Source organism: Folsomia candida, unplaced genomic scaffold (assembly GCF_002217175.1).
Source record: "Folsomia candida strain VU population unplaced genomic scaffold, ASM221717v1 Fcan01_Sc002, whole genome shotgun sequence".
Classification (NCBI taxonomy): domain Eukaryota; kingdom Metazoa; phylum Arthropoda; class Collembola; order Entomobryomorpha; family Isotomidae; genus Folsomia; species Folsomia candida.
The window spans coordinates 3133990-3152788 of NW_019091194.1; the positions used below are offsets into that span (position 1 = coordinate 3133990).

Here is an 18799-nt window from a genome sequence, read left to right on the forward strand (position 1 = left end):
ATAAACAAGTCTCATGGAATAAATGTACTATTATTTTATGTTTTAAATGATGTCAAATTATGTTCAAAAATCATGTAAGACTGAATGATAGTGTCGGAACAGAGGTTTTCTCAGCCCATTTACGTTTTCCTTCCAAACCAACAACTTGATGTGATGCCTTTTACTTATATTTTTTATTTGAGCATAAAAAGGTAATGTGTGGATTTACAATCCATTAAGAACAGGAGAAATGGATACGTGACTGAACTTCTAACTTACTCTTATATGAACTTTTTCTTTCGTCCAAACCGAAATGTAACATGCATTTATTTTCAATTTCAATAAATCTCTTTTATTATCATTATTTTAGCATATGCATAGCATAGCGTTTTTTGCATATATACAGTTACTGCAGTCTCACATAAAATTTTGTAAACATTATTAGATATTATTGCACTGTATAAATCATTTTTTGATAAATTAACATTTCATCGGATTTTTTTAGAATCATGCGCTCGCGACCTTTTTACCACTCATTGAATATCATATATTATATAGGTTGACATAATATAAAAAATATAAAAGATTTCACATTTTCACCTCCGCAGAAAATAATAAAGAAAAATATGGATTAATTAATACGTGATACGACCTTGTTAATGATAATTTTTCCCTTGCCTTAATTGACCTGATTCTATTTAGACAAACCTGTGATCAAACGACAAAGACTACTAATTATCATATTCCTCGACTTGTAAGTTATTTTGTAAACTAATTGTCGGAGGATATAGTATTGTAAAAAAAATACTTAATTTGAATTAAACAAATATTAAACAAGTATTAAACTCACCACGGTGGTCGCTCAATTGGCATTAATCCAATAAAATCTTCCTGTAATTTCTCAAAAATAGTAGCAAGGATATCTGGTTGTTCTTGTGTTTTGTGGGGACATATTGGGGAGAGAAAGTCCTCGTAGTCGATCATATCCCCTACCAAGTTGCGAAAAGCTGCTCGTTTTATTTCCCTACTTTCTAAAGAAGTGGTTTTTTGAGACGAGAGTGTAGGTTCTGACGTAGAACCACCAGTAGTGTTGTCGGTATTTGTAGGTCCGGTGGATTCATGTACGAGATTGATATTATGAAGGGTCGAGTTTTCAGAATTACTCGACGTGGTTGTTAAAGCGAGGTCATGATGACTTTTCGGAGTATTTTCTACTGCTCCATTGCTGGTATTGGTGGTGGTGTCAGTAGTTGTACCTTGATTGGTAGAATAGGATGATCCGGAAGTGGATTCAATAATTGTTCGCACTGTGGCTTCCGCTAAGGTGGACCCAGACGTTATAGAACCCTTCCCCCTATTTTCTGTTGTGGAAGTTGCCACTGCTTTATCATTCTTATGAACAGGAATTCTTTTGACTGCCTTTGTTAAGCTAACATCATGTTCCGCATCTGTGTCTGTTGTCGTTGATGTTGCTGTGACAAGTGTCCGAGACCTGAGAAGATTTTCATATGTGCGAGTTCTATAGACAGATGAATGCGAGGTCGTAGATTTATTTTCAGTCGAGGTGTGAGCCGAGCCTGCACATTAAGAAAAATAAACACCATTATGGTACGATAAAATAACATTTATATAGATGCTAGGTAAGCCAAAACTCACTTGCACTAGTACCAAATGGGGAGTGGAACGAAGTTGAAGCTCCCGTAGAGGAAGGAGAACGAGTAATCAGACTTGAATCGACATGGAGATCGGAAGACGAGGATGAGGACACAGGCATAAGTTCAATTGATTCCATTCGTCTGGTCAAAAATCCGGAAACAATGTGATGTAGCATCAAATCCTTTTTACTGACGGCCACAGCGACACTTCGAGAGCTTGGTTTTTTTAGGACTAGATTTCCCTCCGGCGTAGACGTGTAAGGTCCATCTGGCCCATGACCAACAGACTTGTCACCTATTACGTAAAATTCGATATAACTGGCATGTTGGAAAACAAAAAATTTACTAAGTTTTACTAATTTTTTTTGTTGATTTACCTGAAGGCGCAATTTTCACATGCTTTTTATTTATTGGAAGCTCAGGAGAACCATCAGGAGTAATGGAAGCCGATGTTGTCGTGTTGATACTACTCATTTCCAAAACGTCAGATTTGTTACTCATATGCTTTGCGCTTCGAATAGTGATCAACTTGTCTGCAGATGAAATTGGAGTTGACTCTATTTTTACAACACATGAAAAATTAATAATAACTACCAATTAATCTGTGTCAAAATATTGTATGCTATTTATTAGTAGGAACAATTAAAGCAGTAGGAGCAACATACATACCTGAAACCCCCTTCTCTTCGTCACTTGCTACAATAATAGACTCGTGCGATGGACTGAAAACAAGTCGTTCTTCTCTCTTCTTGAATGTCTTATCCTTGCTTCGTGATTTTTTTGGCACAATTATCCTTCTTTGACCAGAAGCTACTGGCGTTTTGAGACCAATGATATCGTCCTCTTTCTTACGTGCTTGCTGAGCCGTGTTGAACTTTGGCTCGGGTGTTAATGATGATGTGTCAGAGCCGGTATCCATTTTGAAAACCTGATTAGGTTTGGACTGATCACTCTTCTTACCACTGCCAGTGCCTGGCATCTTTGGGCTAGGAGACCGACCATGAGGGGATGCATGACGAGGAGACTTGGGTTTACTGGCTTGCTTGTGGCTCGATGAATCAATAGCGTCAATTCCTGAGAGGAAGAAGCTCGTACATAAGCTTTATGCAAAAATATACAGATAATAATAAAATAAAAATACCATGATACTTACGACTTGATTCTGAAATGACACCGCCGTGATCATGAACCAATATTTTCATTTGCTTTTTCAGCTTTTCAATATCAGATTCTAGTCTGTCTACAATCTCTGATGCAATCTTCTCGGATCGCAACTCGTCATTTTCGAGTTCTTCTTTTGGTTTGGGCTTGGTCTTAGTAGTTCCTTTACTACGAGCTTTAGATCTTGTTAGATCAACACCAAATCCCGAGGCCTTGTCGTTCACCTTGAACTTTTTGAGAGTACCATGAGATCTATCTAAAGATTCGTGTTTAGATCCAGCATCACTTCCACTCATCATTTCGTGGTCGCCGAAGCGTGGATGAGGTGCGTCTGAAATATAATAAATAAACAATATATATTCTAAAATAAAATAATGCTTGTTGCATAATGTTGTTCTCCCCTCACCATCTTCCAAGTCTAATAATGAAATTTGTCGTCCCGTCCCTAAAGCAGTTTCTGCATCTGCTCCTTCTCCACTCAATAGCTCGCTCTTCAAATTGATTAATTTTTTCTCCAAATGTGCCTTTTTTCGAGCAACTTTGCCCCTTTCCTCAGTTCTGCGCAATAAATCCTCTTGATGTTTTGCCCTCTCCTCAACTTCCTTCATGGAAAGCTTAGTTATGGCTTCTGCCTTATTCCAAGCATCTGGGGAATGTCTTCCGTGGTGATCATGTTCTCTAACTGCAAGTCCTGTTGGAGCTGTGTAATTCGTCTCAGGTCTTGGCATCCTTGTATCAAAGTACCGGACCGTACTTGTTCCATTACGAGTTGCCACACTCGGGGAGGCAGGAACCTTCTGTTTCCCAGGACCGGAGGTTGATGGCTTTGTTGATGATGGAGTCGTTGATTGCTTAGTTAGAGAAGTGGACGAAGTGGGGACAACCGTACCGGTGCTGGTATAACGTAGCATCCCCTTTGTACGATTTGATGCTTTGCTCTGTAAAATTATATCCATGAATAAGGAGTTCAAAATGAAAACCAAAACAAATAAATTATGAAAAATCTACAAACCCTATTTTTTGCAGTTCGATCAAACGCACTCCCAGCCGGGGTAATATTTGCATGCTTCGAGGGAACACTTTTGGTTCTTGATGGCGTCGTTGGACCATAGCCATGTTTTTTTGGTTTCGTAAGGAATTTTGGCTTGGACGGAGTCTGCTGAACTTTTCCAGGATACTTAAGGCGATTCGCGGCACTTTGATCCTTCATTGATGATGAACGAGTCGTTCTACGGATTTGGGAAAATAAATGTAGTTCAAATTATTAAATAATTAAATAAATAATGACTATTAAATAATGACTATTAAATAATGACTAAATAATTAGTCACTAATTCCTGTGCAAATATGTGTAAATTTTGATACAATATACAATGAGTATGAGTAATTGAAAATAAACTTTACACAGTATTGGCCACATTGGACAATGGTAGTCGATCCCCTGATACGGTGGTAGCACCACGAGTATTCAATTTAGACCTTGATTTCTCCAACATTTCTTTGGCCTTCCTGTCTTCCTCTTTCCTTACTTGTTCCCTTCTATGTAACGATTCGCTCCGCATTTCCTCCTATCATAAAAAGCGTATTAAGTATTAATATTAAAGCAGAATATCAAGTTGAAGTAATAACCAATGATCAGTATATATAATTTCAAAGTTTGAGTCCAAACATACTTTTTTCTTTTGAGCTTTAAGCGCTTCCCTTATGGCAGCATTTCCTCTTTCGTCGGCAGCAGCCTCAAGCTCTTGACATCGTTCTCTCCGATCCGCCTCAACCTGGCGCAGATGAGCAGCCGCTCGATGTGCCGCTCCCACTTCGGCCACGGCTAGGTCGTGCGCCGTTAGCAGGTGCTCAATCCGACTTTTGGCATATTCCTGTACCTGTTCAGTTATTTGTTTCGCCATGTCCTGCTTTTGCCTAATTTTTTCCTCTTGGAATAGTCTCCTCCTGTCCTCCGACCATTGGCTGGCTTGTTGACGAACCTACACAATTACAAATTATAAAACAAATTCTTTCGTATACATTTTTAAATCCAAGAGTTGTATTATATATTTTTATTTACCTGCTTTTGTCGAAGTTGACGTGCTTTTTGCAATTCGCAATCCAAAACTTTCTGGGCTGCCTCTTGCACGACAAACTCCATTTTATTATTCAGATTAAAGTACAAACTTAACTGAAACCTTAATTAAATTAAAAAAACGGTGGGTGTCAGACAAGAACTATTATTCCATCTTTGTAAAATTGTTTTATTTAATTTCTTAAAATTAAAATGAAAAAAACGAGTGGAAAAGGAACTGCTGAAGTTGACTGTTGACAACCCCTCTCCCACACAAAGATACAAAGTTTGGGGCGAAGAGCGACGACATATTGCAACCTGCAACGCAACGATTGGGAATCTCAATTTTCTCAATATCCCAATTTGCGATATTGAGATTCAGTTTTCTTCGAATAAATAATTGTGGGTTTATTAAACACAAATACTATAATGTATTTTTAATACATTCGTAAAATATTAATTACCTACATTTACAATGCGATGGTGTGAAGTGCAACCCACTGATTTGGTTGAAATTTTGGAATTATGATGTCCAAGTCAATGCAACCAACATGTTCCTTGAGGCAGCGATGATTGGAATTAGTCAAAATATTTTAGGTCAAAGTTGAGATGTGGCGATTCTTATCAAGCGGAGGAAGCAAACCCCACTCCCATTCCCTTCACAGGGATAAATCGCCCATTTTTCGACATTGACCTCAAATATTTTGACTAATCCTAACTCTCGCACAAACTGTCTCAAGAAAAGTTGGTTGTATCGACTTGGACCACATAATTTTAAAATTTCAACCAAATCTGTACTTCACCCCCTCGCAATGTTAGTTGGCCTAGGAAAAGGCCGATGTTGGTGGGTCGGGAAAACTTCTACCGAGATCTTCATTCCATCCCTTACAATATTTTTGTAAATTGGCATAAAATTATTCTAATCCTCGTGTATTTGGAACAACTCCCATGATCGAAGCCGCCTTATTGTACGTAGGATTAGCCAAGTGAAATTATAATATCATTTAATAATTGCGGATGATTTCGAAGCATCAAAATTTCTCATTTGATTATATTCATCTATATAAATGATTATAAGATTACTTGATATGTACTAAATATGTACGACGTAGTTTAGGTATGTACCAAAGAGATTAGAGCCACCAAATTGACGTCGCAATAACAAAATTTCATTATATAGTAATATTTTTAGTCAAAACCACATGTTGATGTAAGTCAAAACGCATCAATTTCCCCAAAACAAGTTACGAAACACAAGCTTATACCTTACAAAACAGAGCTATGTGGGCATCTCAAGACTGGTAACGATAAACTGAACCGAACGAACATAACGAGGCAATCTGAGAAATCACCATTACGCAGCACTCAACACACAAACACCTCACGTTACTTACATTACTCCGTTTCACTTCCGTGTCCCTTGTTCTTAATTCTTAACCTACTTTCACTTGACTCCACCAAACTCAATAACTGCTAACTTTCTCTCCTTATTTAATTCAACCTAACTAAACTAACACAGTGAAACAAACCCTTCTAACTGCAGAAAATAATTAGCTAGAACAATCACACGAGTAGTAGTTTTCAGCATCCACGCACACCCAACAGAGTTCGTAAACATAATTATAAACTAATTTCCTGAAGAAATTTTCCTCCAGATTTTACAGCTAAATTAATAACTTGTGAGGTAAATTGATACAGATTTTCGTCTCAAAATCTCAACTTGCCCCCGTCTCAATTTAACGTTGGTGTTGTGCGTAGAAAGCGTGCAGGTGGTGCTGGCGGTGCTGAGCCGAGCCGGTGGCGGTTGTGTTTGAGTGAGCGTCGTATTTGCCCTCCTCTACCTTCGCTCTTACTCACTCGCTCAGTGAACTTGTATCGCCTCGCTCGCTCCTCTGTTTTTATCCTTTTCGGTCAAAGGTGAAGGGCTAATTACAGATTTAATTGTTAATAATATGGCCACCAAGATGGAACTCAGTTTGGACGACATTATCAAAACCACCCCTGCCATGAGGAAACGTGGCGGAGCTCGCGGGGCAGGAAGAGGCCGAATGAGTGGAGGTCGTGGGGGTAGAGTTACCGGCGGGGCTGGAGGGGTCAGAGGAGGACTTAGAAGGTCGCTCGGAGGTGGGCGTGGTGGAGGTCGAGGCGGTGGTGGAAGAGTTGGAAGGGTGAGTGAAAAATAGAGTAAATGATAAGTGAATAGAAGTTGGAAAGAAACGTTTTTGTAAATGATGAATAATGCAACAGGAAATAGGTTTTCTTTGTAATTAAATTGTCAGTTATTAGGGGTTTAACCGTTTGAGTGTATAGTCATTTAGAATTTGTGATCTCAATTCAAGAAATTGTGTAATTTGTTCTTTTGTACGTTAAGTCTTGAAGTGTTTGAACGCGAAGAATAATTCAGTATTCACATTTGATGTGAAGTAAAATAATAATTCAATTAATTGCACTCGCGATACTTGTGTAGATAATGACAAAATTAAGAGTTGTATCTAATTAATATTAATTATGTTTCAGGGTGCCGCTGAGGGGATGTGGGTACACGACAAATTTCAGGGAGCAGGAGGTGCACGTGTGGCATTAACGACAGCGGGAGGAATATCTGGGGGAGGATCAAAAATCACTGTCAGTAATCTTCATTATGGAGTTTCAGATGCAGATATCATTGTAAGTTCGAAATTTAACCTAAAACTAATTGTAGTTTGTGCTGTGACTTGTCCGTAAAATAATTCCTTATATGTTGTGTGTAGGAACTGTTTGGAGAAATTGGACCTATCCGATATGCATCAGTACACTACGACAGAAGTGGGAGGTCCATGGGCAAAGCAGACGTTGTATTCGAACGCAGAAACGATGCCCAAAATGCCATTAATCAATATAATGGGGTTCCCTTGGATGGTGCGTAGCTTAACTTTACTTTCGTCATATTCAGTATGATTTCTTTCATCACGTTTAGTTCATTAAGTTGTCAATTAAGTACATTTGAAATAACCTACTACTAATGGCTCGCAGGTCGCGCCATGAGCATCACATACGCGAATGCAGCCCAAGTCACAGTGGTCGCCACAAGTCCCCGAAACTTGAGACAAGTTCAAGGAGGAAGAGTCGGTCAACCTCGACGAATGAACAGCCCTGTCAAACGTGGAGGAGCTATTGCAGGTCGGCGAGGAGGTCGAGGCGCCGGCGGTGGGACGAGAGGGGGTGGACGTGGTGGAAAAACCAAAGCCCCAACAGCAGCTGAACTCGATGCTGAGCTGGATGCATACATTACGGCAAAATCGGGATAAATGTCTAAATTAAATGATCTACTCTTCTTATTTGTTAGTAAATTGGAAAAATTTGCGTAAAAAAGAGTCGAATTGTTTTTAGTATCAATACGCTATTTCAAAAGCTATTGTTACCGTTATTAACATTATTATTATACTGTTTACAATGTGTCAGTCAGTCTTGACCACAGAATGCTAGGCTTCTGTAATAACGAGAAATGAACTCTATCTATCTTATACTTTGTCGTAAAAAAAATCTAAGGTTTTCACAATTTTCATTTACTTATTATATAATAATAATACTTGTATACATACACACACAAATGAATCCATTAATAAAATGGTATCACGTTATTTGTTATTTAAACCAATCTACATAAATCCGTTGTATGTCATATCATTTATTATTTCTTCGCTCTGCATCATATTCATGTAGTGGTAGCGCATCCCAAAATTGTAGCCTTTCATGGTATAAATTATTCACCACGGTCACGTTCTCGTCAATGTCTAACCATGGCATGGTCGTATTCATGAAGCATTTTCCATAGTTTTCACTATCTCCTAGATGATCTCGACTCGTCGTTCCACAACCTGTGCTCTGAATCGGGTTCCATTTTTCGCCCTTACTTGGTGCTGATGTGGACCAAAACTTTGTGGAAGGTCGGCTACAAATCAATATGACATCATAACAATAAATGGAACTGCAAGTCCAGCATCCTCATCCAACCTCATTTCATTTATGATCATTACTCACCCCGTCTTGACAAAGGAGACCCATAACTTTACGACTCTCTGGGAAAACTGTCCCTGTTCCGTGTCCCGAGGTAGAAATGGAAATCGTGGTGATAGAGGAAAAATGTATTGGAGATCGTCCCCATGTGCCACGCCAAACTTTGGAATTCCAAATGCTTCAATGATCGAGTTTTTCCCCTGGTAAGAAAACCGATAAAGAAATGTCGGCGCTTTTCTGGAGTGAAGGAATCCTGCATTTCTCGTACAGTGGAAAAAATATCGATCGGAATACAAATCCGTAAGCTTTCTCAGGCTTGGGCTCCACTCGACTTTGCTGTTGGTATTACCATTGTTTGATTCCGTACTGCCGTCGTCGTGGTGGTCGGTAGTGGTGTTATCATTATAGTTTGAAGAGGAGGATAGGATTTCCGGAGAGGATGATCCAAAGTAAAACTTTCTCACTTTGTTAGAGACATAGGCCAGGTTTCGGGCCGTGTCTTCGTAAAGGAGGGTAATAGGTGCGATCCGGGACCAATGTGAGTCCAACTCATAGGCCAACTTCCGGTTAAAGAGGATCGCTTTGTAAGATAAAGTAAGCAAGCAGAATGTTATTGTGACAAAGGTTTAGAAAAACAGAAGTACACGTGTCATGTCACTGGGTAAATATGTCGGGATCAATTGAACGGGTCATGTTTCTGAAGAGTTTTGTTATTTTTGTGACGTGCTTTCACTGACGCACACCTGTTGTTGTAAGCTTTCTTTCTTCTTTTTCGTAAAGGCAAACAAATCAAGGATTATCTCGAGAGAGAGAGAGAGAAAGGGACAACATTTTATGTTGTGATGCTTATCGGCATGTTGCTTGTTTACGAAATGGGAGAATTTACATAATGCACTCAATCTAGTTATCTGCACTCTGTTTTCGCATAATTTCGTGGAATTTGCATCTATTTAGACGCAAACCAAACGAGTTTAATTAACTAATTGAATAATTCTGCATGTGAATGGAAGTAACATTGTGCAAAACTTTGCGATGCACAATCTGCTCTCAGATTTGATCATCATTTGTGACTCGCTATTATCACGACCAAGTGCTTCACACCTCACATTCACATCCGTAAATTAAATGCAGTAAAGTTGGAGGCTTATTCTAGTGCAAAACTAAAGTTCGTTCAGGTTCGCAGAGGTGGGTGCGATATGGGATTGTCATCTTACTTAAAATGAAATTAGCTACAGAACTCCGAATCTCGTCCCATTTTCTACTTTCTCTCAAGGATAGCAAAGTCCAATAAGTTCCGTTCACGCCTTGTTTGATTTGTATGTTTTCTCTCTCTCCACACTAATAAAATTACGCTTTACTTTATATTCACCAGCCACGACCATGCCTCCCCTTTTGTCTTCTTATTAAGAGAAATCCATGCAGAGAGAGAGAGAGAGTTGGTTCACTAATTTGGAAAATTGGACCGAATTGCACCACCAGCTTTCCAGTCCCCTCCACGTGTCGACGCTTTATTTTGAAGGATTTTAAAGTGACAATAATTTTCTCCAAAAACAGTTTTATTCCCTCAGCCAAGGTCTAGTTTAAGGGTGTGATGCTGTTGTGTCATGAGAATAATGGCTGCATTAGATATTCCGTTCAGGAGGAGGGAGAAAGTTGTAAAGTGAAAGTCAGCATAAACCGCTTACCGACAGCAACTGCCTACGGTTGTAGAAGAAGAGCATTATTGCATTTTAGCCTGAACGACGACGACGACGACTCAATTTTCTCTCCATGTGCCTTCAGCGGAATGACGTGACATGCCTGATGCATAGTAAACAAGTAAGGAGATAGTTTTTCAATTTACTGGTAAAAGTTTTATTTACAATTGCACTAGGTAAATATGTAGGTAGACGAAGACTGCGAGTCACCCTAATAAGATGGGTAATTCTACTTTTCCACATTTTTTCGACGGATCAACTCTTTATTATTTTATTGCACAATTGGATCTCTCTCTCCTCCAATTGTAGAACTTTTAGCAGAAAATGCCGAATTATGCATAGGTACGCAACTGTTGGAAGTGGTAGTGAATATAAAATATGAAAATGAAAGCTTTCTCTCTCTTCCGACAATGATTCGCCTCGTTTGTCGCCATTTTACCTACTTCGCCCTGTAAAAGGGGGCATAAATATATCACAGATATGCATTTATTCCCTGCCTCTGTAGGTATGTATCTATGTACATTCGTATATGTAACTTTCTCCCAAACTCTGGAAATCCAGGCTGCTCATCAATTATATAATATCACTTTCAGACTGATGCCTAACCGTCCCTGTTCAAAACTAAAAAGTTGAACGTTATAAATTATTTTTGCACTCTGGCTCCGTATCAACCTTGACATTAAGTCAGTTGTTACATTAAAAGTTGAATGGTAAAATGGTCCAATTCTCATTCATACCTCTCTCACTTTGATCTCTACTCGAAGCAAATTTTACGTCACGTCAGCACTATTATGGAATGAAATTGAGTCCTTAATTGCACACCTTTTCTGTCCTTAGTATGCATATGAACCATAGCAGAGAGACTGTATTACAGACTCGGATATAATAACAAAGCCGTAGAGACGCGCAGTTCTAATCATCTTCCTTATTTCCCATAATAAATTAGAAAAGCCTGGAGAAAACCCGACATGCTTGAGAATGAGGAAATGAGGAAGGAAGTCGAAATAATTTTATCCTCAGGAGGAACTTACGTGCCGCGTGGAAAGTGAGACCTTCATCTCGGCAGACGCCTAAAATCCAGGGCACAGGGTTCTGTCCCCCTCGGCACAATATATCGAATGGCGTCTCCCCCAGAAAAATCTCACCACCGTTGTCGCCGCCACCATCACCTATTTCTTCCATCGATGGAGCAAACATGGCAAATGGATCACGGTTCCAAACCTGTGTACAATTGAAAAGAGAAGAATGAGAAGAAGAAGAAAGCCAGAAGGACGACCACAACCAAACTTTTGTGTTCGGTCGGTACTTTTAGAATGCATTGCACTTCACGAGATAAAAAAGAGATGAAAAAAATTCTATACGTGGTGAACAAAGTGGTATTGGCTGGCTGGTTGGTGAAAGTGGGCTTCGTTCGAGGTGAAAGTCACTCCGACCAGAGAATAAGAGATAGCAAGCCATAGAAAAGCATGAACTGAACTTGAACAGCACTACGGAGTATCATCTAATCGTAATTGGTTGGTCGCACCATGAGTATAAATACGGACACAGAAAGCAAAATGCATTTATTTTACTTACGGTCAACTGCTCTTGAGACGTGACCAGCTGCCTGGCATCAATTTTCTTGAGACAAGTTGCCAGTTCTTGGGAGCTGTTGGTTCCACAATTGAGTAAACGTCCTAATTTTAAAGCTACACTTTTCGCATTTCGAACAAAAGCCCAGGGGCAGAGGGCCGTCCCACTGTGAGATATCGCTCCGATGAACAAGCCTTTTTTGAAAGGTGGAGACAGAAATTCACTTACATTTTACTAGGCATTTTGTATCTCAAAGTTGTATAAAGACAATGCAATTTGAGTGGTGAAAGTTAAAGCATTGTAAATCAGGACGGGAGAAAGTGCAACTGGGTACTTACAGAATACTACTCTTTATGTATGCTCTTTATGTATGCTCTTCACGTCATGTTCACGTCATGTCATGCCATGAGCCAGTTATGGAACAGAGCTCTATTGTATAAGATGATGACTGCTATTCAATTTTGAAATTTGGGACAAAGTTTAGAGAAAATTTCCGTGTTCGAGTTACGCCATGCCATCAAGCCCATTTTATTCTCGAAACACATGAATGAACTAACGGTTGACGGTAACAAGGTTGCTTTCTTTCTTCCGTCTATGTCGTAATGATGTCTACGATAGACGTTTCATCATAATTTGTCCGGTTGGCTGCATTGAAAGATGAAACCATTAAGCTTTCTTTTTTTTGCATGTATGTACTTCCTTTTACGTCGTTACCTACACAGAAAAACTTTTTTTTGATCGTCCGTGTCACATTTCTAATTAGTTCATTTCAAAGAAGAACAAGAACAGGACTTCTGCGTCCACCTACCCCCACGCAGTACGTACATTGCAACAAAGTAAGCAAGTAAACGAGGTGGCATTGAGACATAAAAATAGTGAACAAAATAATAAAAATGCCGTATTTTATTACTCCATACAATAATTTTCTTCTCAGAAATTGCGATGCACATTTATAATGAATCGTTCATTTCGTAATGACGATTCCTTCCTACGTAACTCACTCTTTGAATAAGGAACAAATAATAATAATAAATAATGCCCCAATTTATTCTTCTTTATATTTACGACTGCACTTTTATTTTTAATGATTGAATCTCCGAATTCGAGTGTGATACGTACGTATGAAGTATGAATGAATGAATGAATGAATGTGGGGGAATAATTTTAACGAGTAGTAATAATTTAATAATAAATTGCAAAATGTAATGAAATATAATACCAACTTTTAGACAATGGCGATAGGAGGTGATATGATACCGAAGCCCCTCCAGCACTCTCTGCAACAACAAATGGGACACAACAATAGTGCAATATTTTCAATTCAAGAATTATTCAACAATATTGAATTTCTCTGAATTATTAAAGGTAAACTATTCATCATAGAATTAATTAATCAAAAAGTTGATTCACCTCCGAATATCGTGACGCGTGAGGGGTCTCCACCAAAAGAATGGATATTCTTTTTTACCCATTGCAACGCTACGACTTGGTCCTTAAGGCCCATGTTGCCCGAAATTACGTCATCTTGCGTTGATAAGAATCCTGCGTGGTTTGGTGTTTGAAAAGTTTTTGTCAAGTCCACTTACTTAATTAGCTGTCGTGTTTGAAGGGGAAATTCATTAAATTTTAGTTCATACATACCCAAGACTCCGAGTCTGGAAAGAGGATTGGAGTACATACGTCACATCCGAATCAAAGGACGACCCGGTAAGTAAAGATAAGTAAGCAAATACTTGTAAGCAAAGTATGTCCCAAGTTTTGTTTTATATGTGTGATGGCTGAAATCTCTGTCATCTCAAATTTGACATGTGTCTTTGACATGTGTGTGTATGTTGGGGGCAGATTGTGGACTTTGTGCTTTAAATTTAATTATGTATGTATTTATTTGGCACTTTGTGACATGACATGGTGTGCGAAAAAGTCATCCAACATCCATAAATAGGTATGTAAGTACATAAGCGATTTCCATGAGTATCAAATTCAAATTGACAATTTAAACCAGTCCGATGCATTAAATGCCAGACCACTTATATTTTTGGGGACAATAAATATATTCAGGATTTACATGGTTTTGAATTTTGAGTGCGATGCCATTTGGCATTCCCATCAAAATCAGGCGCAGGTTGTTTGAACTGTATGGACACTGATAATATTTGACATTATCACGATTTTCATCAACCACCTCTGCATGACATCGAGCTTTAAATTTAACTTTGATTAAACAATGAGGTATGATTATTGGTATAATTAGGTAATTAAATGGTATTGACAATGGGGTTTCATTCAATTCTTACTGGTTCACGGTTAGATTTGTTTGATAATACGTAACAAGTAATAACTTTGATTCATAACCTAGTTTTCGATTCATATTTACAATCTTGATGGTAGCTTTAATTTCCGATATGACCATGACCATTAAATACCGTTTTCTCAATATTAGTCGTAAAAGCTGGGAGTGCGGAATATCAAAGCGTGGTTTGGTTTACGATGTCGCAAGAAAAAATAAACCCTTCCCCTTTCATATCTTCTGTTTCATTGACCATAAAAATTTCATGTACTTATCTGTTTCTCAGATAGTGTAATAATACACACACTGTGAGATTTATGTATTCGTCAATAATCTACTCAAGTTTATCGGCATTGCATGGACTGTGGTTTGCCATAACTTATGTCATATGTAGTTTTAATCCAAACATAATCCTGAACACATGTGAATGTTACAAAATATTTTAATCTCTACCCTTTTGAGACTTGATTTTCACAAGTTTGGATTGATTTTTTGGTCGCTTGTATAATTTTGTTGAAAATATTTAGCTTTTAAAAACCAACTCACAATTATTCCTTCAACATGAAGAATATCAGGTGACAATTCTACTTATTTACAAGCTGTCGGCACAATCTCGACGTTTAGTTTTAATTTGACATCATCCCCCCACAGCATTTCCGTCATCAAACAATCCAACTATAAAAACATGCCTTGGAAGAATGGACTGGGTTTCACGCATCAAATTGACATTCAGCCACCCGGATCCTCATTTCCCATCGGAGACGCGTTTTCTTGGCGATTAAGCTCCGCCACCGTTTCTCGGTCCAGTGCGTTCTCCCTTTTCCCCAACTGCGACCGGATCCTGGTCGTTTGGACGGGTGCCGGACTACTGCTGAACAATACCGTAAAATTGGAACGACTAAAACCCTACACCTTCTCTGGGGAGGAACCCATCAATTGTGACATAATTGGTGACACTGACGTGGTAGATTTTGGGATTATATTTCGTCGTGACCTTGTCACTGCAACGATGAGCGTGCGTTCCTTCAAGGTCAAACCAACTGGTGACCAGGGATTGTTAAGCCATGAACATGTCCATCACGTTGATCTTGTCGGGCCTGGTTTTTCTTACTTGACATCCATTCATGGCTGTTTTACCGTGGGTGAAAGTGAAATTGAGTTAGTAAATCCGGGCGATACGGTCGCAATTCATGTCGAAGAAGCCACCATTGTAAAAATAGTTTCGAGTGAGGAGATCATGTTTTTCCATGTTCATGTTACCCCTCGAAATTAGGTTAGGCTTGTTCGAAACGTGGGGTGAATATTGGTTCAACAAATTCTGTATGTACAAAGGAGTTAGTTATACAATGGATATTCGTCTGCTTCGTGATGGTGAATAAAACTAAAAAGGTTTGACATAACGAAATTCTGTATGACAGTTTACATACATTGTATGAAATATATATTATTTATTCCTTTGTACTTTTGTATCAAAGAATTCTGTCCTCCATTCTGTCCTGTTCTGTTCTCTTGTGGGTGTTAGGCTCAGTTCAATGAACACCAAAGTCTATGTAACGTATTTATTAGAATAGGAAACTTTTGATGGATTGTATTATTATTTTGCGACTGGATTATGCACGACTATTCTTAGTTTTATACTTTACTATTTACCTGAACTGAACATATTGTTTTTAAACTTATATAATTTTCGAATTTCATTTCATTTCAAGAAAAAGTCTGTCGAGAAATATTAAACTCTAAGGATTCATATACTTCGAGAAGGGAAAAAATAAGAGTTTTTATATTATTTTATGAGCCATATACGTAACGGATTGGTTTTGCTCTTTCATTCCCGATTTTTAATACGTTTTTCTTTGATATAAAGTTATGAAACGGGAAATTTTTAATACCTCCATTAGTTCCGTCTTAACCCGGAATCGTCACGAATTTACTGTAGGCGTCTAAGCATCTTTTAGACGTCTGTCTGGTCCACTTGTGTTACGACTTGTCTTTAAAAACTCACGTGTATATGTATGTACATATTTTTATACGAATAGAAATAAATAATGCCAACCACCTCCTGGCGTGGGAATGAAGCAGAGTTCCTGACTCAGAGATTTTCCTTTACACCTCCTACACGGCTATTTCTGGGAATAAGACGACCAAAAGATTCCGGGCAACATTTCTGGGTCAATTTATAAATTGAGATCCACAGTCTGGATTACGGAAGAGGTGCATTTGAAGGGCTTTAGAGAAATCCTTTGATGTGAAGGATTTCATACCTAGCTAAATACTTACAGCTCGTAAAACCGGCAAAGGTTGGGCCCCGTGTAGGAGATTTAAGCCTATTCCAATAATGCAGGGATTTTATTTATGTGAAATCCCTCTTTCCTCATATAAAAAGTATTTTCTCTGACTGTGAATAACGTTATGTATTTATTTATAATTTATCCGATTTGTGTCCACCGGGTAGTAAAAAATGGCAATTTTTTTGGCAACAACTTATATTGCGCCTTAATATTTATGCATGCCGACGCGTATTAAGGTCACGGATGAGTAACATGTAACATGACAAGAAGGATAATAGATAAACAATGAGAAAAGCCTGACCTGTAATTCATCGTGATAAGAATAACATCCTCCTCATCCAGCAGGTAATCGGGCAAGTAGACGTTTCCCGACCCGAACAAGAAGGCTCCTCCGTGAATGTAAAACATTGTTGAAATTGGAGGCGTGCTTTCTCCTCCAGAAGTGTTATTGTGGTTCTTCTTATCCCGTTGTGGTCCTCCTCCTGCTTCATCTTCTGCTGCTGTCGGTCCCATTTTCTGTTCAAGCAAAGCAACATCGACGACACAATGACGTCCAATCAATTCAAAATCCAGGACCACAATTCAAGCAGGAAATGCCAGAAGCATCCTTGCAGCTTATTTAATAAATCAGTTGCTCTGCTACTTCAATTCGCATTAGTGCAACAAGGTCGACGAAATATCGCCCTTGGAGAATTTGTGATAGGAATGAAACATGATTTCGTCCGTCGTTTCGTTCTCTCTGTGCGAGGAGAAAGTTGCAAAAGCAACCACCACGACCATCACTCACTGCATAATCTCATTATGTAAAGCTGCCTCACATACACATTCCCTCGTCAACAGTACACACGCTTTCCTGGTATTTGAGTAATTTTGAAATGCAAATATTTGCACTTTCTCTCTATCCAGGCCTCAATCTGAATTGGATGGAGAGGATGTACGGAAAAATGGAGGGGTAGACATGCTTGCCCCGGAAAGAAGGAGTGTATATATTTATTTACTATCTTAATTGCCCCCTATTTATCAGGCCGAGTTGGGTAGGAAAAGTTTGATAAAACATGGTTTAATTAGTAGGTACATACATACCTTCATTTCCGGAATGTACACATTAATGAAGAGACAATCTTCCTCCCCGATAACTTTACTTTTGAACCATTCCTGTTGTAGGCAGAAGGGTCCGTACGATGTGGCGTTGATCGTCGCGTTGGAAGCGTCGGGTAGTTCAGCCATCTTGGGAGGAGGACATCGTTATGCATGCAAATGAGATAATTTGCACGTAAAGTTAATCGTTTTTTTTACATATCTTAATAGACCTGCTGAAATCTCTCGACCCGTTTTGTGTATCTTATCCCGACAAAAGCGTGATACCGTCTGCCCGACCGGGACGAGTAAGTCCGGCCGAGATACGTCCCCTGCGATAAGGTCACCCTCGGTTGAGCCAAGGTTGGGTCGAACCGCTCAGCCGATGCCGTTGGCAATTTTGGATTATACTTGTACGAGTCGTTATTACTTGGAGTTTCTTCATCGTCGTCGCAACTTATTTCGCGAAAGTGCAGCAGAAGGAGGACTAGTCGTAATGTGAAAAATGCCACGAGGGAAACACTCATCATTTTGGTTGGACTTGTTCAACTTCCGTTGTGTGGGTAGCAAATGGAGAGATTTCATTGCAGTCAGTGTGCATTTTGTGGACAAATGTGGTAAAAGGGGGCAGATGTCAACTTCTTTTTTGGACGTGTTGATTATTCATGTGACATATCTGGGCGTACAGGACGTGTGTTGCGTGCAGTGTTTGAAGTACGGGATGTTACTCGTATAGATTCAAATCATACACATTCTCAACATTCTTGTCATAACTTTGCGAATAGGAATAGTCTCATTGCATACTTTTCGGTTGAAACAAAGCGGAATTTTCCCCAAAGATTGTTATCCACCAGAGTTTCACCTGGGAATGTTGAAGTTTTGTACATGTAGCACATTTGGAGAGGGGAAAATTAGTTGTTGACAGGCCATGCATGAGAATAGATAGTTATAGGTGAGGATTCGATACAGTATTTTTACAAGTTTGTGTACCTATTGATGGACAAGGTTTTTGAGATATGTATTTTTCCTTA

The 18799-nt window shown here is 38.9% G+C and overlaps 5 protein-coding genes across 5 annotated transcripts; 2 read left to right on the forward strand and 3 right to left on the reverse strand.

The window, feature by feature from the left end:
* Positions 1-308: 308 nt before the first annotated feature.
* On the reverse strand, positions 309-5129 carry LOC110843158 (mucin-12). Its single transcript, XM_022089102.2, has 11 exons — positions 4858-5129; positions 4469-4777; positions 4200-4363; positions 3808-4024; positions 3202-3733; positions 2788-3126; positions 2304-2708; positions 2012-2191; positions 1636-1929; positions 830-1556; positions 309-687 (listed from the first exon to the last, which is right to left on the reverse strand). Exons 1-11 carry the CDS (start codon positions 4936-4938, stop codon positions 678-680), a joined length of 3258 nt encoding a protein of 1085 aa, XP_021944794.1. The 5' UTR covers positions 4939-5129; the 3' UTR covers positions 309-677.
* A 1545-nt stretch (positions 5130-6674) lies between these two features.
* On the forward strand, positions 6675-8488 carry LOC110843793 (THO complex subunit 4). The gene is made up of 4 exons (XM_022089832.2): positions 6675-7019; positions 7369-7518; positions 7602-7749; positions 7864-8488. The coding sequence occupies exons 1-4, from the start codon at positions 6804-6806 to the stop codon at positions 8136-8138; spliced, it is 789 nt and encodes a 262-aa protein (XP_021945524.1). The 5' UTR covers positions 6675-6803; the 3' UTR covers positions 8139-8488.
* Positions 8223-14690, reverse strand: LOC110842683 (venom carboxylesterase-6). Its single transcript, XM_035848033.1, has 6 exons — positions 13527-14690; positions 13340-13393; positions 12120-12310; positions 11576-11765; positions 8872-9427; positions 8223-8782 (listed from the first exon to the last, which is right to left on the reverse strand). Exons 1-6 carry the CDS (start codon positions 13618-13620, stop codon positions 8515-8517), a joined length of 1353 nt encoding a protein of 450 aa, XP_035703926.1. The 5' UTR covers positions 13621-14690; the 3' UTR covers positions 8223-8514.
* A 157-nt stretch (positions 14691-14847) lies between these two features.
* Positions 14848-16457, forward strand: LOC110844042 (uncharacterized 21.2 kDa protein in hutC 3'region). The gene is made up of 2 exons (XM_022090152.2): positions 14848-14978; positions 15055-16457. The coding sequence occupies exons 1-2, from the start codon at positions 14965-14967 to the stop codon at positions 15674-15676; spliced, it is 636 nt and encodes a 211-aa protein (XP_021945844.1). The 5' UTR covers positions 14848-14964; the 3' UTR covers positions 15677-16457.
* Positions 16458-16624: 167 nt separating this feature from the next.
* On the reverse strand, positions 16625-18410 carry LOC118434447 (esterase SG1-like). Its single transcript, XM_035848034.1, has 3 exons — positions 18002-18410; positions 17775-17918; positions 16625-17207 (listed from the first exon to the last, which is right to left on the reverse strand). The coding sequence occupies exons 1-3, from the start codon at positions 18296-18298 to the stop codon at positions 16929-16931; spliced, it is 720 nt and encodes a 239-aa protein (XP_035703927.1). The 5' UTR covers positions 18299-18410; the 3' UTR covers positions 16625-16928.
* Between the last annotated feature and the right edge of the window lie 389 nt (positions 18411-18799).

What these genes read in the sequence shown, in the direction of transcription:
- LOC110843158 (XM_022089102.2), bottom strand. Translation starts at nt 4,938, where the DNA reads ATGGAGTTTGTCGTGCAAGAGGCAGCCCAGAAAGTTTTGGATTGCGAA. An exon ending in TCCAATGTGGCCAATACTGT is followed by an intron (nt 4,025 to 4,199) that starts GTAAAGTTTATT and finishes CCAAATCCGTAG; the next exon opens with AACGACTCGTTCATCATCAA. An exon ending in TGTCATTTCAGAATCAAGTC is followed by an intron (nt 2,709 to 2,787) that starts GTAAGTATCATG and finishes TCTTCCTCTCAG; the next exon opens with GAATTGACGCTATTGATTCA.
- LOC110843793 (XM_022089832.2), top strand. Translation starts at nt 6,804, where the DNA reads ATGGCCACCAAGATGGAACTCAGTTTGGACGACATTATCAAAACCACC. An exon ending in GTGGTGGAAGAGTTGGAAGG is followed by an intron (nt 7,020 to 7,368) that starts GTGAGTGAAAAA and finishes ATTATGTTTCAG; the next exon opens with GGTGCCGCTGAGGGGATGTG. An exon ending in TAATGGGGTTCCCTTGGATG is followed by an intron (nt 7,750 to 7,863) that starts GTGCGTAGCTTA and finishes AATGGCTCGCAG; the next exon opens with GTCGCGCCATGAGCATCACA.
- LOC110842683 (XM_035848033.1), bottom strand. Translation starts at nt 13,620, where the DNA reads ATGGGCCTTAAGGACCAAGTCGTAGCGTTGCAATGGGTAAAAAAGAAT. An exon ending in CGTCTCAAGAGCAGTTGACC is followed by an intron (nt 11,766 to 12,119) that starts GTAAGTAAAATA and finishes AATTGTACACAG; the next exon opens with GTTTGGAACCGTGATCCATT. An exon ending in GTCTCCTTTGTCAAGACGGG is followed by an intron (nt 8,783 to 8,871) that starts GTGAGTAATGAT and finishes ATTGATTTGTAG; the next exon opens with CCGACCTTCCACAAAGTTTT.
- LOC118434447 (XM_035848034.1), bottom strand. Translation starts at nt 18,298, where the DNA reads ATGATGAGTGTTTCCCTCGTGGCATTTTTCACATTACGACTAGTCCTC. An exon ending in GGGTCGAGAGATTTCAGCAG is followed by an intron (nt 17,919 to 18,001) that starts GTCTATTAAGAT and finishes CCTCCTCCCAAG; the next exon opens with ATGGCTGAACTACCCGACGC. An exon ending in TGTACATTCCGGAAATGAAG is followed by an intron (nt 17,208 to 17,774) that starts GTATGTATGTAC and finishes TTGCTTGAACAG; the next exon opens with AAAATGGGACCGACAGCAGC.